The sequence below is a fragment of the Mytilus trossulus genome, chromosome 3 (genome assembly GCF_036588685.1).
Source record: "Mytilus trossulus isolate FHL-02 chromosome 3, PNRI_Mtr1.1.1.hap1, whole genome shotgun sequence".
Lineage (NCBI taxonomy): Eukaryota > Metazoa > Mollusca > Bivalvia > Mytilida > Mytilidae > Mytilus > Mytilus trossulus.
Window position 1 is genome coordinate 29,485,259 of NC_086375.1, and position 23,367 is coordinate 29,508,625.

General features: G+C 32.2%; 1 protein-coding gene across 1 annotated transcript; it reads right to left on the minus strand.

Annotated features, from left to right (window-relative positions):
* LOC134711192 (ryncolin-1-like) lies at positions 1-23,155 on the minus strand. The gene is made up of 6 exons (XM_063571646.1): positions 22,755-23,155; positions 21,674-21,763; positions 20,419-20,549; positions 18,264-18,360; positions 16,248-16,412; positions 1-576 (listed from the first exon to the last, which is right to left on the minus strand). The coding sequence occupies exons 1-6, from the start codon at positions 23,035-23,037 to the stop codon at positions 350-352; spliced, it is 993 nt and encodes a 330-aa protein (XP_063427716.1). The 5' UTR covers positions 23,038-23,155; the 3' UTR covers positions 1-349.
* Between the last annotated feature and the right edge of the window lie 212 nt (positions 23,156-23,367).

Consider the following 23,367-nt stretch of genomic DNA (forward strand, 5'->3'; position numbering starts at 1 on the left):
TTGATCTATATTAAGAATTATGTAATAGCAAATTTTATTCAAACAATTTCCGTCAAAAAACAATGTATCACTGGATTTGTCATAACTTCGGGAACAAACAGTTCATCAACAGAAAAAGACCTGATATGTAAAATTAAGCTAACATCATGAAATAAATTTGACAACATTTAAAAAATTTAGAATAGAAACGGCAAATGCGTCAACAACAACGTGTTCATGTATTCATTTATAAAAATGAACATCATTAACAAACAAACAAAAAACAACATAATAATTTAATAAAATCTCGCAACCAAAGTTGATGAAATAATGTTTTTTTATGTCAATATGGAAGCTGCCTTTTCTTCGGTCATATCCTACGTATCATCATCGATGTTGTCTTCATTGACTGTGTATCATCCAATTGCTTCCAACGCAAGCCTTTGTAATCCTTTTTATTTCCAACATATAGTCCATTCAGATTAGCGTGGTGACAGGCTCCATACCACCAACCACCTTTATAAGATTTCGAACACTCACGTTGATCATTATCTTTTGTATTGAAAGTGTGTCCGTTGTGGAACCTGAGAGCATCGCCTTATGTGTGTAAAAAAATCAAAATTATATTTTGTTAGATATGAAGCATAAATAAAAATTTGGCAAATAAATGCGCATTAACTATGATATGTTTATAACCTCGCAACTACCTGGTAGGTGTATATTATATCCGCCATTACGTCATTCTGATATCAAACAACGGTTGTTATTACTTTGTTGTATGCCGAATATTGCTCTGACCTTCGAACATTATTGTAAAATTTAGATGTGTTAAGTTTTGGTCCTTGTAAATTTTGCAATACAATGTATTGTTGGATAGATGAAGATAAGAATAGCCTTCATAATGGGATTTTAAGAACATCAAAATTGTGTTATGTATGTATTATAGTAGGGGCTATAAGGGCCATTTTTGGCCCCACCCCCAAATATCATTTAATTTGTCTTGTTTTAAGTCTATACCATAGACCTTCTGAAAATAATTGAATTTTGGGTCTAGCTCGTTTATTCTATTGCCTAGCAACCAATATAATGGCGGAGTTAAACTCATCGAATATGATTATTATACAGCTTTAATATATCTATTTTTGAAATTAAACCTGTTTTAAGCATGTAGTGAACATTACAATGGTACAATATTTAAATATTACATAATTAAATGCACATTTTTGCCAGATTCCCTGTTGTTTCTCCCTAGCAACACATATGTGCCCCTGGCAACTGCAATTTGTTTTCTATTTTACAAGATTTAATTTCAAATATATTGCAACAGATGCAAATTGTAAAAAGTAACAAACTCCAAAGTAAATGTTAAGGGGAAAAGCAATATTAAAACATCAACAAACAAAACAAAACACTGGGTATTGCTGACATATACAGATATCTAGTGCCGGGTGGAGTCTCACTTATTAGCGACAAGAAGAAAAATATAAAGACAAGAACACATATTTAGCGCTAAGAAATCTCAATATTAATTATTTAAAATAAATAGATACAGACACATGCATTAAAGGATGTTTTTAAATGTCCGTGTATTTCCATTACAGTAGTTATGTTTCAGGTAGGAGTTGGAGTTGAAAGGGGGTACTTTTATTTACAAGGTTATAGAACGTGCCTCTGGAATAGTTCACCTTTTTAAGCTTGAAATAAGTAAAAAGTTAAGAAAACTATCAGATATATATATGATAAGGACACTAAAGTTCCCATAACTTCTTTGACTGTCAACTTGTTTGGTGTTCCCGCTGTGTCTTTATCAACTAATATTTTTCTTTTGACACTGAAGTATTCCTCTTTTACATAAAACCAAACTGATATGGGAAAAGGATTTTTTTTTGTTCTCTATGCTCATTCCCAACAAAAAAACATGCAGTTGGAATATAGGTAGTTTCATTTTCAAACTAAATTTTGTGTTTCTTGCCAATTATGTGAATTTAAGCAAAATAATCTTTTAAATTTGGCCCCCTTTTCCTAACATAAATCATGGATCCGACCCTAATACCAGAGAGAGAGAAGATTACCCCTTTCAAACACCAGATTTTGAATTGATAATAAGCAGAAACATAAGAAATGTACAGATGTTGTTATATATTGGTCTATCTAAAATTTCACAATTAAAAAAAAATGTTCTCAAAGTTGTTATTGACTCCCTTACACATGTAGTTTATTGCTTTCGGATTTTTAAAGACATTTACCGAGATATACTTATGGAAATTATATTGGGAATACATGTTACATTCATAACCAAAAAAATAAAGTTCCTATAGGCATAAGAATGTATAAACTAAACTTTGTCAGATGAATATGTCCAATTTGAACGGCATATTTCAGCTTTTTAATGCTCCGATCGGCTATGAAAAATATAAAACAAACTATCGCACCAACCTTGCACCAAAAAAATATTTTATCCGAAGTTTGATATGTATGAACTTGTCAAAATTTTTCAATTTCTAATTGGTGCAAGTATGGTGCGGTGGTCAAAATTTAGAAAAACCTTCCAAATTTCTGTATTTTTGCCTATTTTTCTAATTATGACGTCATTTGCACCTACCATTGTGACGTCATTGAACATTTTTGTGTTAGATAAAAACATTTTTTTTAAATAATTGACTCATATTCTAATAATTTATGGAGAAAAATCTGCTCTGTTCGAATTTTTATTATCTTGTAAATCTGGGGCCATTTTAGGCCATTATAGCCCCTAGTAGTTTTGAATATTTGATAAATAGCCTGCTGTTTAATCTATATCGCGCAACTTTGATGCACACGCTTTATTGCATACCCTTTATCACACCATACCCTTTGTCGCATACCCTTTATCACACCTTTAATCTTTATCACACCCCTACTTTTTTTTTTTTTTACATAAAGTCAGTTTTTATTTATGTAAGCTTAAAAAAATATTTTTCCTCAAAATAGGTACGCTCATTCAGGCGTGACGCAATTTATTGAATGACGTCATTGTTTGGTATGTCTATGTGACGTCACGAACGTCAATTTTTCATATTTTCTGGCACACAAAATGCAACTATTAAAAATACAAAGCACAAAAAAAAAATCAATTAAAAACCAATTGTTCAGAGAACAATTGAAGGTCTTTCCATCAAAACAATGTATCTTAATATGAAAAGTTGTGAAACTAAGTTTAAAATGTCATTTCAATCGTCAAATGATAGCTCCTAGTAAGCTGATTCCAAAAATATATTGTTTCCATACATTTTTTTTAAATAAGGGAGATAATTTGTTACTTCCGGTTTGAAAAATGTTACTTCCGATTATATTTGAATATTTACTTGACACTGATTCCAAAAATATCTGGTTCTATATACTTATATATCAAAAAAGTACAAAAACATAGCTACTTCCGGTTTACAAAAGGTCACTTCCGGTTGTTTTTTTCAAGGTTAAATGGTTTGATACCTTTTTCTAAAAGTTGTATATCTTTATTATGTATACATATAGAATAAAAGCAAAGGTCAAAATCTAGAATGTCAAATTAAGCTATGACCTTGAGATCAATTTCAAGGTCATAAACCAAGGACCTCAAATCAAAAGACCATAGGTCTTAATTATATTCAGTTAATGAGTTATATCACCAAACGCGTATTTTCAAATACAAGAGGGGAGAAAACTCCCTTTTACATTCAACGTACGCTTGCAATCCAAATTTACATCTTACGACATGTCGCAACTAACAATTTAGTAAAAATAATTTGTTGATATCTTATACAGTCTTTGGATATTAGTGAAAATAAGCCAAATTCAAATATTAGAAAATGACCTTGACCTTTGACCTTGACCTAATTTTCATTTTTTGGGACCAAGGACCTCAAATCAAAAGATCCTAGGTCTCTATCACTTATGATTTATAAGATAGAAATTCATATCACTTATATCAGATGCATAAGGGGAAATAACTCTCATATGGAGCTGTCATATCGCTTCGGTCAAAAAAGGACAAATCATGCGAAGGATATAACGAGCAATTTTGTAAAATAAATTTGTCATAATCTTTTACGGTTGCAAAGGAGATGCGCTAACAAGGAAAACAGTGTTTGGGGAGATAACTCCTACAAAGAAAAGTATTCGTTTACGCAGGGTAAATTTCAAAAGCGCATAAACTGTTCGATATCATATACAAAATATCTAAGCGACATATTGCGAAACAAATGTTTATCGCAAGAACAAAGTTACAGTTGGGTGCAGACCAAGCATTACATGTAGACGGGCCGAAAAAGTTAACGCGGCGTTTACTCGCGTGCACTTCATGTAAACGCCGCGTTAACTGTGCGTTTACTCCGAAATTGCAGTAGACATTTAAAGTAAACGGGCGTTTACTTTCGCGTTTACCTCCGCGTTAACGCAAAAACGGCGCGTCTTCTAATTTTGTAAAGAGTAAACGGGCGTTTACTTTCCCGTTTACCTCCGCGTTAACGTGGAAAATGCGCGTCTTCTATGTTCGTAATAAGTAAACGCGCGTTTACTGTTTATAGTAAACGCCCGTTAACGCAGTTTGTCATCGTAACCTGGATACACTGACCTTAAATAGGAAATGATAAGGAACAGTTCGGAACATCAAAATTAATTGACCAACTGGTCATTTCTGCTTGACATATTGAAGATTAAAGTTATTTAAAAATGTCAAACATTTGTATTCAATTGAACAATAATTATAGTAAATTGCTTGTTCTTCGCAAATAATAGTTTAAGTATGTTTATTCAAATACATGTAATTTAATCGGTACGCACTGAAACCCGGACCGGACCGGACTCCGGACCCGGACTTGGGTATGAAACCCGGACCCGGACCCGGACTGGTCGCCGGACCCGGACTGAATGCCGGACCCGGACTGTGTCTTTTTTTACCACTTTCAGAAATATTTTTTTTAAGATTTATACTGTCATATAATAAGTAATAGTATAGTTTAAAAAAATCCACATTCCGAGCGCAAAATTGACCAAAAAGATTAAAGTAAAGTAAGGAAGAGATAAAATAATTCCCTTGTCGTTATTGTTTTATGGAAATTAATAAAATCTTTTTATTATCAATGAAAGCAAATTAATTTTTTATTCAAAGGAAGAGTGAAGCGCAACAGTTTGAAACATTCGAGGATTATATTTCTTTGGTTGTTTTCTTCTTCTAGACATAAAGGGAAAAATAGAATTCCTGCTTTTCTAAATAATGCGCCCGTGTTTATATTTCTCTAAGAAACTGTATAAATAAATTTTGAGTTATTACGACGTTTTTTGTCTTATGACTCAATGTTTTACTTCTATATATGATATATGACGGTTATTTTCTCCCTCTTCATAAACATTTATCGAAATTTACGAATTTAGCCTTAACTTGTGCTTTACATGCAATTGGACAAGAAATTAGATCTTTCTTGTTTTGGCAGTCTTAATTAATCACTTTTAATATTAGTTCACTTGCATGAGAACATTAATTAAGCGTTGTTATGTCACTGTGTAATGAAAGTCTCGTGTTTTATTTGACATTTACGCCGATTGTGCACAGGTAAATTGCAGGTGAATATCACTTTCTATTCATCAATATAAACCTCTTTCGTTAGCGAGTTGTACATATCAGAATTGTCAACTATTATCATAAGAATTCCTATGATCTCTTATTGTTCCTCCGAATGTTTATGATATCTTATTGTTCTTCCAAATTCTTATAATATTTTATTGTTCCTCATAATTCTTATGACTTTTTATTGTTCCTCCGAATTCTTATGACTTGATTTTTCCTCCGAATTCTTATGACCTCTTGCTGTTCCTCAGAAGCCTTGTGACTTTTTATTGTTCATCCGAGTTATTATAATCTCTAAGACTTATCGTTCCTACGAATGTGTATGTCTTTTAATTGTTCCTCTTAATTCTTATGATCTTTTACTGTTCCTCATATTATATTATTGACAAAGTTTTACACAGACTCGCTTTAGGATATTGGGTTAATTTAAAGAAAACGAAAAAAGGAGACACAACCAGGAATTACTTACAAGATACGTTAAGGCTGTTGGTAATTCAGTGTTTAAATAACCAAAATATAAACCATGATGGATTGCTTTTTACCTTTAGTTGTTGGCCATGTACTAGCTGTGATCAGTAACTGCGAGCATTCTCATATTTGTAGTTGGTGTCGTTATGTTGTGTGGCTGTATAAGTTGTATAAGTACCCATCCAAGTATTAGTACCAACCCATGTATACTCTGTTTTTGTAAATCTATTTGTATCCATCTGATGAGTTAATATTTTTTTCAACTGATTTTAATAGTTTGTTCTTATTTTACAGCACTGCCCCAAGTTAAGGGGGGTTGTCGCCTTCAAACGAGTAAAAACTGGCAACATTTAGTATGTGCCTGTCCAAAGTCAGGAGCCTGCAATTTAGTGGTTGTCGTTTGTTGATGTGTAATACATTTGTATATCTTTCATTATAGCGATTTCTTTTCCTTTTGTCATTATTAGGGCCTTCTATAGCTGACTTTCCGGTATGTAATTTGCTCAGTTTTGAAGGTCGTACTGTGACCTATAGTTGTATATGTCTGTGTCATTTGGTCTTCTTTGTCAGCTCTCATTTGCAATCACATCACATCACATGATTATTATTCTTATATCAACATCACTGGTCAATAACATAGTACTTTAATTACTCCATTTTTTTCTACAGTAAAATAAATAAAAAAGATATACTTGCTTATTTCGGATTGTCATCACAAAGTCTATAAAAATAATTAAACAATCAGATGTGAAAAGGTGTCAAAGACTACACTATCAATCATAATCAAGCATGTATAGAAGTTAGATTTAAAGGGGCATTAGCTACGAGATATAATGAAATAATAAATAATGTTCAATATAGTGAAATAATTTTATTTGAGCATCCATTGTCAAAATGAACTAAGATACCTCGCTTAAGAATTATTCACTCGTAATCTCCGTATCAGTAGTATTCCTTTGGTAAGAAATACAGAAATAATCTTGTGTTATATACAATAAGTGGCATATTCAAAGGCCGTATTCATTAACCGGGATATTTTTTACCCCAAGATGGTACTCTGAATAAAATATTATGCAGCTCCTGATTGGATGATACAAAGTTGAAATTGCTCCAATAAAATTTAAGCAACGATCGATCATCCATGTAATACACAATGTTGAACAGGTGAGTCCGGACTGTGACCTGACATAACCCCGGACTAGTTTGAAGTTTACTATACCTGCGTGTATTGCATTACGACGACTAACTGTATGTACACTGTTTATTGTCGTAAAGTATATTGACGGGACCTTTGATCAAGCATGTAATACAGAAAACAATTATAAGATATTTATCCGACATTTAACGAAACAATTACATGTACTAGCCGAGTCCGGATGGTGACCTGAAGTAACCCCGGACTAGGTGTATTCGCAAACTATAGACATCGATAGAGATGTAAAACTTCACAAATTATTTGATGAAACGAACTTTATCATTTTTATTCATTCATGTTTTGCTTACTGGATTATCGTCTGAAACATTAATAAAAAACGTTTACCCGAGAATCAACAAAATAATACTAGGCGAGTCCGGACCGTGACCTTAAATAACCCCGGACTGGGAGTATACGGATTGTATATAAATATACCAAATTATTTGCTAAATTGAAAGATTTTTTTCCCCCGTTTTGCTTTTGGCTTTTCCTTTATTCATTTTTCTATTTCTTAAATTATTCGATGGTCATCGGAAAAATCAATAAACGACATTTAAGCAGCGATCACCCATGTAATACACAATGTTGAACAGGTGAGTCCGGACTGTGACCTGACATAACCCCGGACTAGTTTGAAGTTTACTATACCTGCGTGTATTGCATTACGACGACTAACTGTATGTACACTGTTTATTGTCGTAAAGTATATTGACGGGACCTTTGATCAAGCATGTAATACAGAAAACAATTATAAGATATTTATCCGACATTTAACGAAACAATTACATGTACTAGCCGAGTCCGGATGGTGACCTGAAGTAACCCCGGACTAGGTGTATTCGCAAACTATAGACATCGATAGAGATGTAAAACTTCACAAATTATTTGATGAAACGAACTTTATCATTTTTATTCATTCATGTTTTGCTTACTGGATTATCGTCTGAAACATTAATAAAAAACGTTTACCCGAGAATCAACAAAATAATACTAGGCGAGTCCGGACCGTGACCTTAAATAACCCCGGACTGGGAGTATACGGATTGTGACCTGACATAACCCCGGACTAGTTTGAAGTTTACTATACCTGCGTGTATTGCATTACGACGACTAAATGTGTGTACACTGTTTATTGTCGTTAAGTTTGTTGACTGAACATTTGATTACACATGTAATACATCGGAAATTCCATTAGAAGCTATAGCTTATAATACATAGATATCCCATTTGAAATTATACCACATCTTTCTTTTTGGTTAATGTATATTGGCCTAGACGTTTTTTTGTTGTTTTGTGAATAGCTTCCACCATTCAACATTCAAATTCCTTAAACAAGTTAAAATATCCCGATCAAGCTGCATGTGATAACACATATTTTGTTGTATTGTTCAAATACGTAAATATATATTTTTTTTGACTTGATGGAAAATAATAAATTAAGTGAACTTCACTATGCTTATCCTTCAAGAGCATACAGCCACCTTTCGGTATATATAAATATTTTTTTATTTTGTACGAGGATTATTTACATTTTAGTAATTTCTTTACATGTGCACTGTACCTTTATTTTGTCTTGTATACTTATTGTACGAGTTTTGTCTCTGATATAGACACCTGAAACAGGTTCCTTGATATAATCGTAATTGGCAAAATGAGTGATCTTGGGTTCATTTTCATTTCAAATACCATAGATGAATATTTTAGGACAGACAAGGAACAACCAATGAAATGCATATGCGATGTTTTTGATAAAACTCGGTCGATCGATTGTGTATGAATGCTTCAAGTGATTGTACAGTAGATTTGCAAGCGATTGTACTGTCAATAAAAATATCTGACATAGAGAAAATGAATATATTTGGAATTCTCCTTGAACAATGGCTTTGAAACTTTCAGACAGGTGAAACTATATATCAGAAAAGGTACAAGTGAAAATTCTGGTAGAAACGATTGGTTTTTCGATGTTTATTTGACAGTTTTGATCGCTGATGTGAGACAGCTTTAATCGTTCTACTCGGATCTCCACCATTCTAAGAAACACGTTTTTTTTTATTATTACTTAATTGGTTCATAGTTACATAGAAAATTATTAAGCTATCAAAATTTGAAGCAGAAACGTCATAAAAGAATATTAGAGTTCATCAAAGTTTCCATCAAGCAACTTGTAATTTTCAAAATGTCGGATCCATGCTTGACAGTCTCCAGAATGACAAAAATATTAGAAAACCGTACAGTTCTGTTCCCACACTGTGTATAAACAATTTTTAATAATATTACAACAAAACACAGATCAAGTTTAATTTTTTAAGTGTCATTTAAACCACTCTAAAGTAAAATTCCTTTACAAATGGAAAAAAATGATGAAATTTTCGTTTCCGTTCTCTAACATACACGAAGGTTTGACTTTACCAAATGTTAGGAAACTTATACACAACAAAGAGATCAAGTTCGAATGTTGGTAATGTCAATGAAACCTTTCTGGAGTTGTTATACTACGTAAAAATAAAAAAATAAAATGATATATGATATGCAAGCGGGTACATCGTCTGTGTCCCATGGACACATTCACCATTTACTCTGAAACATGTTATCTTCATACTGCTGCTGAGTTTCACAATTTAATATATGTAGTAGTTTGTCGCTTGCCTATTTTGTAAACGGAACCTACAAATATTGAAGGATGGGATCCATAAACAGTTCAATGTAAAGTGTAATGCTTGGTCTGCACCCAACTGTAGGCGGAAGAAAAAAAAAAAAATAATCAGAAGAAAAACAATAGGTCTTTCCACAGAAAAGTGGAAAGACCTAATAATAAACAAAATATTTTAAAAACAACAGCACGCTCATTTTAAGGTAAACCAGGTGCTTTGGGTAAAGTAATTGAGCAGTTTTTTTAAGACTTTTATAACAGGACAAAAATAAAACTGAAGGTTACCCAGTGAACAGTTCATATAATATAACTCTCCTGTTGAAATATATGATTAAGCGTATAAAACATGGCAACATCCGTAACACATACCGTTTCACCCTCGACCAATATCATCCCTCGGGACTAAAGGCTCTTGGGCTGATATTGGTGTCAACATACGATACGGATTTTGCCATGTATCATTTTCTATATATTACTTTCTGTATGTCAGACTATATTTCTATTTCCATATCAAAAATGGATCCGGCATTCACACAAATTTAAGTTTAAACTTTACGCAAAAAAATAGGCGAAATACACCCATTTTTATTCGATCATATTGATAGTTTAAATTTAACAGTTGATGAAAAGGTTTCACTCAAAAGCATTGAACTTCTAGGTTGAACCAAATCGTAGTCAAATATGTGACATTTGCATGCCCTTTCTTGTAATATTTATGGAAAACAACTGTGTAATGTTGTCATGGATACACAAAAAAGGAATTATCTTGCACCTTTTTAACTTTTGAAAATCAAATCAATGGGTGATACTGATTACATACATATGCACATGTATAGAAAGCCAGGAAAAGAAAATTATTAAACTTTTGTGGTTCAATTTTCATTTTATATTCTAACTGTTGAGTGCTACCTAATGCGAACAGAATATCGATCTCGTATTGTGTTCCGGGGCTTCGGTGGCCAAGTGGTCTAAGTAGTTACTACTGTTATCACTGCCCAGTCAACACTGAGCGTGTAAGTTCGAACCCGCTCGTGTTAGTGCATTCGACCCCAATTTTAATTGACTAGGATCGTCAGTTTTCCTATCGACGTTCGGTAGTTTTCTCCTGGCACTCCGAATTCCTCCACCAATAAAAACAGGCCGCCACAAAATAGTCTAAATGCGGTGCTTAAAAGTGACGTTAAAACACAAAAAATCAAATCAAATCGTATCGTGTTCCAGGTCACAGTGAAAGTTGTACTTGCCCGGACTTTTTAACAGTAATGCTGTGGCTCTATATATACATTGTGTACTTCTTGGTACCTCGGTGTATGCTAAAACAAATTACAGGACGAGTAAGACAACGTGCGACAGGGCGGCAGACGGAACAATTCGTGTCTTACAATCACATATAGGTTTCCTTTGTTGAAAAATTACGTTTTAAAAAAAAAAGAAGATTTTTGAATAAAAAAAAGAGGCTCCAAGGAGTCTGTGTTGCTCTCCTGATATGTTTATTTACACTAGAAGCAACCGTTATACTTTTGGTTTAGTTTCAGAGATATAAGTCAAAAACTGCATTTTCCCCTATGTTCTATGTTCAGCCATGTCGTCCATGTTCGTTTACAGGAAGGGTAATTGGACACATTTTCAAACTACATATGGCTTAATTTGGTTAGATTTGTATCAGTTATTACAGAAGAAGACTTTTGTAAATAAACTCATCATAGATACTAGGTTCAAAAAAAGTAAAATCACAAAAATACTGAACTCAGAGGAAAATCAATTATCAAAAAAAAAATCAAATTGTGTATTTACGCCAGACGCGCATTTCGTCTACTAAAGACTCATCAGTGACGCTCCAATCCAAAAAAGTTTTTAAAAAAGCCGTACGAAGTTGAAAAGCATTGAGGAACAAAATTTCTACAAGTTTGCCAAATACAGCTAAGGTAATCTATTCCCTGAGGTAGAAAAGCACGATGTTGGTACTACTTAGCGTGTCATGAAGTTCCTCAAAATAAGACGATTTAGAAGATTTCAACGGAACTTTCAGGCGTTTAAGCATATAATTGATAAGGTCAATTTACTGTTGTGAATTTGGCAACCGATTTCGGTTTGTCTGAAAAAATGCATAGTTTTACAAATAAAGTATAGATAAAAAAAAATTAATGAGTATTCATTTACAGGAGTTGTCAGTCTTTCCAGGCCATAATTGATAATTATTCTCACGGCATATGAAGCAGTTCGCATTAATTAATTCTATACATTAATTTCCAAATTAACACAGATTTATTTTGAATTCAAATTAGATTTATAATTTATATTCTCCTAGTTTTGGCATATTTATGAATACTCCTTTTGGTGGCATTTCTTCGTGTTTCCATTTCCTTTCTATATTTTACCATTTCCCTATGCTTTCCTTGTAGAAAAATATTTAGGAAGTGAAACATTCGGCATTCATGTTTTAAATGTTCTCACTTCCGTATTTTTGTGCAATATCTTTCGTTTGTTTTAACTTCCAGCAATGAGTTTTCTCTATTTTCTTGTTTTAACCAAAAAACATGTATACATGTTACTTTTGACGATTGAAAACTTGCAGACAGACACTTTTCCTTATATAAAGCAAAAACTAGTATGCTAAAAAAAAAATTAAAAGTCACCTAAGATCCCCATTTTTTATATAAATCTCATTTGTTCAATATTTGAAATAAAATTTTAACTATTCCTTTCTCATACACTGGTTGTATCATAATTTATACATGTATTTTTATTTTTATTTCAATTAAACTGAAAACAAATAATTACGATATAAGATTAAAAACCTAAGCATGACATCAATTACGTTTTGCGATCGTTTGGACAAAACGTTATACTTTTTTGAAACGATATAAAAACCTTGTTGCCTAACGAAAAAATATTAAACACTATATTGTTTAAAAAGAAAAACAGAAAAACCTTAACCGCCAAGTTTTGTTTTCTATGATCTCACTATGCTTATTTGAAAAACAGCTCGTTAAAACCATACATTTTTTTTTCGTTGGGACAAGTTGGCTGTACTTTTTGAAGTCATTGCAATAGAAAGTATGAGCATGGTTTCCGGCACAACAAATTCATGAACCAGAAGAAAAGTAAAAAAAAACTTTTAAAATATAATAAATATTTTTCCTCTCAGCTTTTTCAATTTCACGGTATAAATGCGCAAATCCGAAACATACTTACCTTGCATATGCTTAGACATTTTTCAGACCGTGTCAAAAATAACATTTTCCAGATTACGATATTACTTCCCTTACCAGTCCAGACTTCGCAATTAAAATAAAACATCTAGATGACGGAGATACTTTCAACCTGAACTACGTCACCTACATGCTTTACTCTTTTTTTTATTTTTACCTGTACCCCAGTTTTGTTTTTTTCTTTTTTTCAATATCATTATTTCAACTTATATTTCAGTTTTACGATGATCGGAGAAAAAATACCGGAGTAGAGAAACGGAACTCTGATCTTTTGCACACAAAATGAAACGTTGGACATAACTTTTGTGCGTAAAAATGGGATAAATTAGTGTTATAAATTTAAATCCTAGTGTTTTAAATTTCTGTTCCTTTTTTCTTTAGTTATAAGTCTACTTTAATGAATTCAATGAAGAATCACTATTTTTTATCGAACTAACCAGTCTACGTATTTATTTGTACAGACATCGTGCGCAACGTCTCGGTATTTCATACATTCAAAAGTTTTGTTAATAGTAAATTTATAAATATGACCATATCAATGATAATTTATGTCAGCACAGAAGTGCTGTCTCCTTGGCTGGTGATACCCTATGGGAATAAAAAAAAAACTCAAACAGCAGTGGTTTCGACCCAGTGGTTGTAAACAAACTCATAATAGATTCCAGGATTAAGTTTTGTGTTTACGCCAGACGCGCGTTTCGTCTACAAAAGACTCATCAGTGACGTTCGAATCTAAAAAAAAATAAAACAAAAAAGCCAAATGAAGTACGAAGTTGAAGAGCATTGAGGACCAAAATTACTAAAAGTTTAGCTAAATACAGCATGTACAGATAATGTATTATATTCCTGGGATAGAAAAGCCTTATTATTTCAAATATTCAAAAGTTTTGTAAACAGTTAAATTTAAAATATGACCATATCAATAATAATTCATGTCAGTAAAGATTATAAGAATTTACCAAAAGTTGTTAGATTTGACTTTAAATGGCAATAACTCTTATGGGGTAAATTGACATTTTGGTCATGCTCACTTAATTGTAGACCTTACTTTGCTGGACGTTATTGCTGTTTAAACAAAATTGAGAAAGGAAATACGGAATGTGTCAAAACGACAACAACTCGACCATAGAGCAGACAACATCCGAAGGACACCAATGGGTCTTCAATGTAGCGAGAAATTCCCGCACCTAGAGGCGGCCTGCAGCCGGCTCTCAAAAGTATGTATACTAGTTCAGTGATAATGGACGTCATACTAAACTCCGAATTATACACAAGAAACTAAAACTAAAAATCATACAAGACTAACATAGGCCAGAGGCTCCTGACTTGGGACAGGCGCACAATTGCAGCGGGGTTAAACATGTTTATGAGATCTCAACCCTCCCCTATACCTGTAACCAATGTAGAAAAGTATTCGCATAACAATGGGCACATTAACATTCAGTTCAAGAGAAGTCCGAGTCCGATGTCAGAAGATGTAACAAAAGAAAATAAACAAAATGAGAATAATATATAAATAACAACAGATTAAAGTTTATCTCTATTTATAGTAATATTCAATATAATAACCAAAATCTGCAAACTTCCCTAAGAATACTAATTCAGGGGGCAATTACCCAACAACGGCCTGTTTGTTTTGTCTGAAAATTTCAGAACAGATAGATCTTAACCTGATGAAAATTTTTACCCATTGCCATAATTGCTCTTTACCCTATAGTTTCAGAGATATAAGCCAAAAACTGCATTTTACCACTATATTCTATTTTTAGCCATTGCAGCTATATTGGTTGGCAGACAGGGTCATCGAACACATTTTATAACATAGTTATCCTAATAATGATTGTGACAAATATAGTTAAAATTTGTCTCAGTAGTTTCAGAGAAGATTTTTGTAAGATTACAAAAGTTTTCAAAAATTTGTTAAAAATCTATTATCAATCACAATAACTCCTAAAGGGGTCAATTGACAATTTTGATCATTTGACTTATTTGTAGATCTAACTTTGTTGAACACTTTTGCTGATAACAGTTTATCTCTATCCATAATAATATTAAAGATAATAACCAAAAAATTCAGACTTTCCTTAAAATTACCAATCCAGGGGCAGCAACCTAATAACGGGATGTCCAATTTGTCTGAAAATTTCAGGGTATATATATCTTGACCTGATAAACAAGCATACCCAATGCCAGGTTTACTCTAAACGCTTTGATTTCAAAGATATAAGCCAAAATCTACGTTTTACCCCTATGTTCTATTTTAAGCCATGGCGGGCGTACTGGTTTGTTAGCTGGGTCATCGGACACAATTTTAAAACTAGATACCACAATGATTCTTATGGCTAAAAGTTATCAAAAGTACCAGGATTTGGTTTAATTTGGCCTAGAAGTTTAAGAGGAGAAGATTTTTGTGAAGTACGCCAAGTGATGAGAAAAGCTCACTTTTGCCCTTTAGGCCAGGTGAACTAAAAATAAATACAGTCATATTATATCGGATTTTTTAAACATAAAACAAGAGTCTTTATCACTTAAATTTCGGAAATTTTATGATCTTTATTACGTTTTCTGTCCTTTGAAACAGTATGTGTATTAAAGTAAGTGTCCTATTCTGATTCGATCATTGTTAAAAGAAGTTCCAATTTTCAAAATAACACAAAAAATAAACAAACCTGCCCAATATGAATCATTTACACAGCTACTTTTGCAAAGGAACTATTTCTGTACCAACAAATCTGTAAAACTGCGAATCAAATTTTAATATTCAGTAGCAATTTGTTACTTTAAAATTATTGTTACATTTAGGTACCCGTGTTTGACTGTACTTGATTTGTACTTGAAATTTAAGTACTACAGATTTTTTGGTGACACCATTACATTTTCAGCATTTTGAAGGTTTGTCTATTTCAAATATCTTAACGTTATGATTTTCAAACTGTGATCACTGTTGGTATTATTTCTGTACCAATTTTTAGTACAAATCATGTCCTGTAAAATGTAGGTACCTAAATATAACTATAAATTAAAAGTAAAGAAATAGTTAAAATATTAAAAGTAAATTTTCAGTACTACAGATTTTTAGTACAGAAATAGTACCTATTATGCAAAAATAGCAGTGATTGTTCCTTCTCTCACAACCATTGAAAAAATATAAATTTATACCTGCGGTTCCACTGTAACCATTTACAGTCAGTGTGTAGTTGGTTGACTGGTCGCCAATGTTGAAGGTAGAGTATTTGGCATACCACTTGTCGCCATTAAAATCCTCCAAATCTACCCTAAGTTCATAACTTCCTTGAGATGTTAAATCATGAAGTTTATCATTACCTATAAACGAAAAATCAAATCACAGAAAAAGAAAAAACAAATAAATGTATATAAGACCGTTGGTTTTTCCGTTTGAATGGTTTTACATTACTAATTTTTGGGGCCCTTTATATCCTGCAGTTCGGTGTGAACCCAGGCTCCGTGTTGAAAGCACTTCCTTGACCTATAATAATTTACTATTGTAAATTGTTATTTGGATGGAGAGTTGTATTATCGGAACTCATACCCCATCTTTCTATATCTATATAGATAAATATTTTAATCATTGTTTTCCCCTAAATGCAAATATAGAATTGTTTTCTTGTTTGCCTTTGTGGATGAACAAAACATAACATACAAGTAAATACACATATTAAGTCGAACATGATTGAAATGATTTAGGTTTTTTCATTCGATTTTTTTAACCGTGCATTAGCAATTTGTACCCATATGTCTATTTTGGGTATAAATAATTCTTCTTTCTAAGTGTATTTAAGTTCGTTATTTGACGGAATCAAGGTTAGCACTCTTTAAGAACTCTCCACATATATTTTAGTCTTTTTTTGTTTTAAGTTGAACTATTTCTTGTTTAAAACCAAGGAAGGAATCCTCTCTTATTCAACATATAGAAAATTGTTCACTTTTAATAAAAAGTTATCTAACTGTACATGTTAGCCCATCATTATTTGAAATAACAGTTATTTTAGTATCTTAAGCCGACTCGATGGTCTTCCGTTTCGCCAGTTAGTTGTAAAATAGCACGTTGAAATATTGATATTCGTGTCGATAAAGTACAAAGCAGGATTCAAACTTATGTCCCATTGTGTTATGTTCGTCCATAGATGCGTGTAATACTTGCCACTGGTATTCAATCTATTATTTTATATTTTCGTCGATTTTCAACTTTCAACTAACGTCACATACAAAAAAAATTGAGAAAGGAAATGAGGAATGTATCAAAGCGACAACAACCCCACCATAGAGCAGACAACAGCCGAAGGCCACCAATGGGCTTTCAATGTAGCGAGAAACTCTCGCACCCGTAGGCGTACTTCAGCTGGCCCCTTAAAAAATATTTATACTAGTACAGTGATAATGGACGTCATCCTAAACTCCGAATTAAACACAAGAAACTAAAATTAAAAAACATACAAGACTTACAAAGGCCAGAGGTTCCTGACTTGGAACAGGCGCACAATTGCGTCGGGGTTTAACATGTTTATGAGATCTCAACCCTCCCCCTATACATCTAGCCAATGTAGAAAAGTAAACGCATAACAATACGCACATTAAAATTCAGTTCAAGAGAAGTCCGAGTCCGATGTCAGAAGATGTAACAAAAGAAAATAAATAAAATGACCATAATAAAACAAATAACAACAGACTATTAGCAGTTAACTGACATGCCTGCTCTACACCTTAATTAAACTGATTGCAAGACTATATCTTCATCAATTGAATATCAGGCACAATCCCTGTCGTTAGGGGTTTAGTATAATACTTTCATAAAATATATGAGCAGAACATAACCCGTGTCATGCCAACAACTGTTTTTTAAATGAATGTGTTTAGTTACGATGCAGAGACCCTATAAGTGAATCAATATAAAAACCAAAATATGCAATCTTTAATGACCCGAAAACAGTATGGTAACTATTTCCCTTCTACATATGTCTATTTCAAGGTTTTGTAAGCTTTTGAGGTAAGTACTGACATGTTTGTGCTTTGTAAAGAATATTACCACTTATATATATGTATGCACTTATCTGTTAGGTTAAAAGTGCGCAATACGAAGAATATTTTCGAATTCTAGTATGCCGTAAAAATTGTTCATATCTTTTTGACCTTACATAAATTATTCAAACTACTGACCTAACCAAAATTCTGTGTTGACATCACCAAATCCTTTAGCATATTCTTTCCATCCGCGGAAAAAATCTACTTTTCCATCTTGTCTGTGCTGAAAAACCTAAGTTATGAAATGATATAACTAATTATATGAACAAAACCTATAATATGTAGGAAACATTAAATGTTTCCCAGGTAGTATGACAATTGCTTTATGGTTATAATTGGAGATACTGATAGGCACAACACGTCACATATGCACTAATGTATTAATAGAGATTACAATAAGACACGTATCTCGGCGATTATCGAATTATAAAAAATGTCCATTGAAAAACTCGAAACAATTTAATCAATGGCTAGGAGTTGATTAACGAAATATTTAGTATACTGTGTATTATATGGCTTCTAGCATGATGCGAAAAAAAAATTATACGGCAAAATTCGCAGCCATACTTTGACATATCTATAATACTATCAACCCCACAAACAACACTAGAAAACTGAAAAATGAACGACTTTTTTTTCAAAATTTGACTTGTAACGTATGTAAAAAAGCAACATTCACTGATCAATTATAAGTGTTCAAAGCAGTAAGATAACTGTTTTTGCATGGAAGTTTAAGCTTGTAGTTTCTTCAATCTTGTGTCACACAATGTAACGGGTGCCACATGAGGAAGGAGAGCTGATTAACATTATAAAGCATCTCAGATCACCCCAGTTGTTGGTGGGATCGTGATGCTAAGTAGTTACTTCTATTTTGTGCTTTTGTGCAGTCGTTTGTCTGTTTTCATTTTAAGCCATGGCGACGTTTGAGTTTAACTGTCACTATAGTATCAGTCATCTTTCTTTGATGACTTGTTTAAGAAATTTATTTGACCAATGTTGAATTCGTTCTAGCTAGAATGTTTATTTTCCCCACAGTAGATGATAGGAAGGACATTTGGAAAACGTTTTAAAAAATGCAAGAAAAAGTATGGGTAACTAAGGTTTTTTAAACAACAGTCTTTACAAAACTGCCATCTCGCATGGAAAACCCTTTTGTGTGTAATTAAAAGAAAACTACGCCATAGAACTTTAAGATAAGAAAAGAAAAAAATAGCTCTGATAATATGCTTTCAGATAAATTTGGTCACCGGACTAGTTTTCTTGCTACATGATAAAATAGGTAAATTCACTAAACCGTTCACTGTATATGAGTTATCTTCCCTTATGTGGCAAAGTTTTTTTACAAATATAATCAAACATAAATATTCTGATTTTAATACATCCGTAAATATGATAAATCACTCAATTAACATATATTAACATGGAAAGTCTTACACATCAATAACATACTACTCTCCAAAGTTGCACATTTCATTAAAGAGCGATTACTATAGTATGCTTTTTTTCAAATTCCAAGATGCGACTTATATATTAAAACTGATTGCTGAAGAATTGACGCATACAACACGGTTCTCCTACATGTACGTTGATATTTCACATAATAGAAGCGCAAATTTGGAAGTTTGATAAATAAAACATATTTGCGCACTAAACCTAAAATCGATCTAACTTCATTCTAAGCAGTACAGATACGCAACCCTTCACATAATATTAACATGAGTGTAAGGTATAACGTAGTATAGAACGAAACAGGAATGATAGTCAAATTCAAATAACTAGAATAATCTGCATTTAAGTGAGCTCGCTGGTATAAATTATGTTTGATAAAAAGAAAACTACACCATAGAATTTGAATATTAAATGTAAGAAGATAGCTCTTAGAACATGCTTTCAGATAATAAAAAGAAACAACTTGTTTTCTCGCTACGTATCAAAAGAGGTAAATTCACAACACTTTCTTTTATAAAATTACTTTATCTGAGTTACCTCTACTACTAATTCCCTTTATTCGGAACAAATGAAAATATTAATTGAACGATAATATTGTGTTTTGTAGAAAATAAATCCGAAAATACGATATAACGCATATTTTTGTTAATAAAATTATACGTCTTAAACATGATATACACATTACACTAAAAATTTGCACATTTCAATAAAGATACAGACCAAATGATATCTGCTCCTTCAAAATCTAAGATGGAGGCAGACATCCGAGCAACCTTAAGCGTGATAAATATTTCCGCGCTTAAACATATCAGCCAATTAGAGAAACTGTTCAACTTCTTACCGTCCACCCTCCCCCATCCGTCTTCATATCACAGAACACGTTATATCCAGCTGTACCCTCCGGGAAAATTTTGTACACTCCACTTCTGATCTTTTTTCTATCTAAGTCAGAGCAGTCCCGGGGAGTAAGCACTGAAATTAGAGAAAAATCAAAATCAAAGTGTCAACGTAGTTCAGTATAAATATAAAGTATACAAACACAATTGGTGACCGCAAAAAAAGAATTGACGATGAAAATATTAAAAATCGACCCTAATTTACTCAAAAAACTAATTGTAAAATGCTGAATTGTATTGCAGCACGAAACGTACATATTGATTGCATTCATAAATCTATAAAAACAGAAGTGCATTAACACATTATTTTGTATTGCCGATAGGCTTCATTCCTTAATGTCGCCATTTTTTTATTTTAGAGTTCTGATTGTCACACATAAAAAAATCTGGTTGTACCACATTATTATATTATTTGTGTTCATGTTTCTCTAACATTTGTTTTTTTATACAGTTTTTTTCAACAAAGGATTTATAAAATTTACCTGTAAATAAAATAATAGTAAATCCAGAAAATTTTAAAAGAGGGACGAAAGATACCAGAGGGACAGTCAAACTCATAAATCGAAAATAAACTGACAACGTCATGGCTAAATATGAAAAAAAAACCAGACAAACAATAGTACACATGACACAACATAAAAAACTAAAGAATAAGCAACATGAACCCCATTAACTAATGAATGATCTGATAGTTAAATAGTTAAAAAAGGAAAAAGGAAACAGTATGTATACATCATATATGTCATAAATAAAAATCCTATTTTCGCTCCATGAAAAGGTGTCAGTTAAAGCAGGATGTTGAAATACTAATTAATAAGGTGTCGGATTGTGCAGGTTACACTATTATCATGTTTTTGTAACTTACTGGAAAGGTGTTTTGCATTGTCTAATGTTGATTGGTGAAATGTAGTGACTTGCATTTGTGCTTTCCTTTCTTTACTTGGTAGTTAAGTTGTCTCTTTGACAATCAGCTATTGTACCACGATTATATCTTAATTTCAAATGTTAAATATGATTACTGCTTTATGTACTAGGATGTTCCGTTCTGTTCTTACTCAAAGGTTAAACAGAACCTAAGATTATCGAAAAATATCTACTGGCTGTAGATACTTGCATAATTTCATAGAAAGCATATCAATTGAAACATGGTTTGTGCTTAAGCATATAGCGTAAAAAAGAAAAAACAATTGATGCAGTTACCTTCAGATATAGAATCAGTGGAGTTCTGTTTCATATCATTAAAATAGCCTTTAATTTCCTTTTTGATTTTTCCTTCTGCAGTTCTTCTGGCTGTAAATAAAGTAAACAGTAGTATGCCGCTGGCCAGTACTAATCCATATATTAAACAAAAACAAATCCGGGTCACAATCCAAAGCCAAGATATGTTTATTTTAGTACAGAAATATTTCTAAAAATAGAATTATACAATAGTGATTGAATTTGTGAAAGAGGGACTAAAGATACCAGAGGTTAAATGTCAAATCATCGTGATCTATGATTAGGCAGTAGATCTTAAGAATTTTTAAGTATCGACTTCTGATTGACTCAACTGGTTCAATATATCTCATCACAATATTTTTGAAGGTTATGTTTTACTGTACAACGAATGGTAACCATCACTTTAGAAATATGTTTAGTCGAACATCTTGATGATTCAGCTTTGTACCGAAATCTTTAAAAGGAGTTTAATGAAGTTTTGGTATCCAGTATAATGACGATAGATTTTCTTCGTTTTATTTGATGTTAATACCAGAAGAAAGAAGAACATATTTGTGTTTTTGTAAATTTCCATACCTCCTTAAAGATGTTAAAGATTACAAAGGACTACCAGTTTTGCTGTTTATTCCAAGCTCTTTGTGAGACATTTCAAGTTATGGTTTTACACATTACGACAATATAATTGGAGCGTAAATTATTCCAAAATCACATAAAATATCTATACAATCACAAAAATATGTATCCGTTACCTTAAATAGTGTATATTTTTAGGTTTTGATTTTGATTGTGATTGTATATTTCAAAATATACCATTTTTCAAGGGTACTGATTGGTTTATAATTTATTTTAGATATAAAATATTGATTATAAATTTATTGAAACCAAATAAAATATCTTAGAAGGGGTTTTCAAATATAGTTACAACCATTTAATTTGGGATAATTTGTTTGTAAATAAAGTTCAATAAAAGTCAAGTGAACTTAAAATAATGTTACAACAAGAAATGAATTGTTGTTGTAGTAATTACCTTATATACGGAAATATAAAAAAAAAATGCAGTTACCTTCAGAAATAGCATCAGTGGAATTTTGTTTCATATCATCAAAGTAGTCTTTAATTTCCTTCCGTATGTTCACAGTTAAATTTCCTTTCATATTTTCGAATGCGTTTGATACATATTCCTTGATTCGACTGTTTACTTTCGTCATGTCGAACATTGCAAGCAAAGGGACATTTTGATTATCGACCACTGGAGTTTCTACCATATCATCACTGGTACTGGTTGATTTTACCCCTGCATGTAGTGCAGAACAAATTAATCCTATAAAAATTAAATACTTTTTCATTTTCAGTAAATTCACAATGACTGTCGGCTGTATTAGCCAAGATTTTCTCTTAACTTGATATAAAATATCCTGATTCTTGTAGAAAAAACGTTCAGATAAGCGACGAATAACTTACAGTGTTATGAATTTAGAAACCTACGTTAACTTCTTTTTGTTATCTCTGGAAAGTATCAAGAACTTTGGTACTTATAGAAGTTTTGACGTTTTAAAATTATCCATTATTCAAAATATAACTCGTACTGCAAAAACGCAATATAATTAAATTAAATATCAATTAAAGTATGATGGCGTTTAAGTGGTATACATTATCTAATAAAAGCTGCTATGGTG

Excerpts from the sequence above, each read along its gene's own strand:
- LOC134711192 (XM_063571646.1), bottom strand. The coding sequence starts at position 23,037 with ATGAAAAAGTATTTAATTTTTATAGGATTAATTTGTTCTGCACTACAT. Across the intron at positions 16,413-18,263 it reads CAACACAGAATTTTGGTTAG|GTAATGATAAACTTCATGAT; the intron begins GTCAGTAGTTTG and ends TTTCGTTTATAG. Across the intron at positions 577-16,247 it reads TGGTTACAGTGGAACCGCAG|GCGATGCTCTCAGGTTCCAC; the intron begins GTATAAATTTAT and ends TACACACATAAG.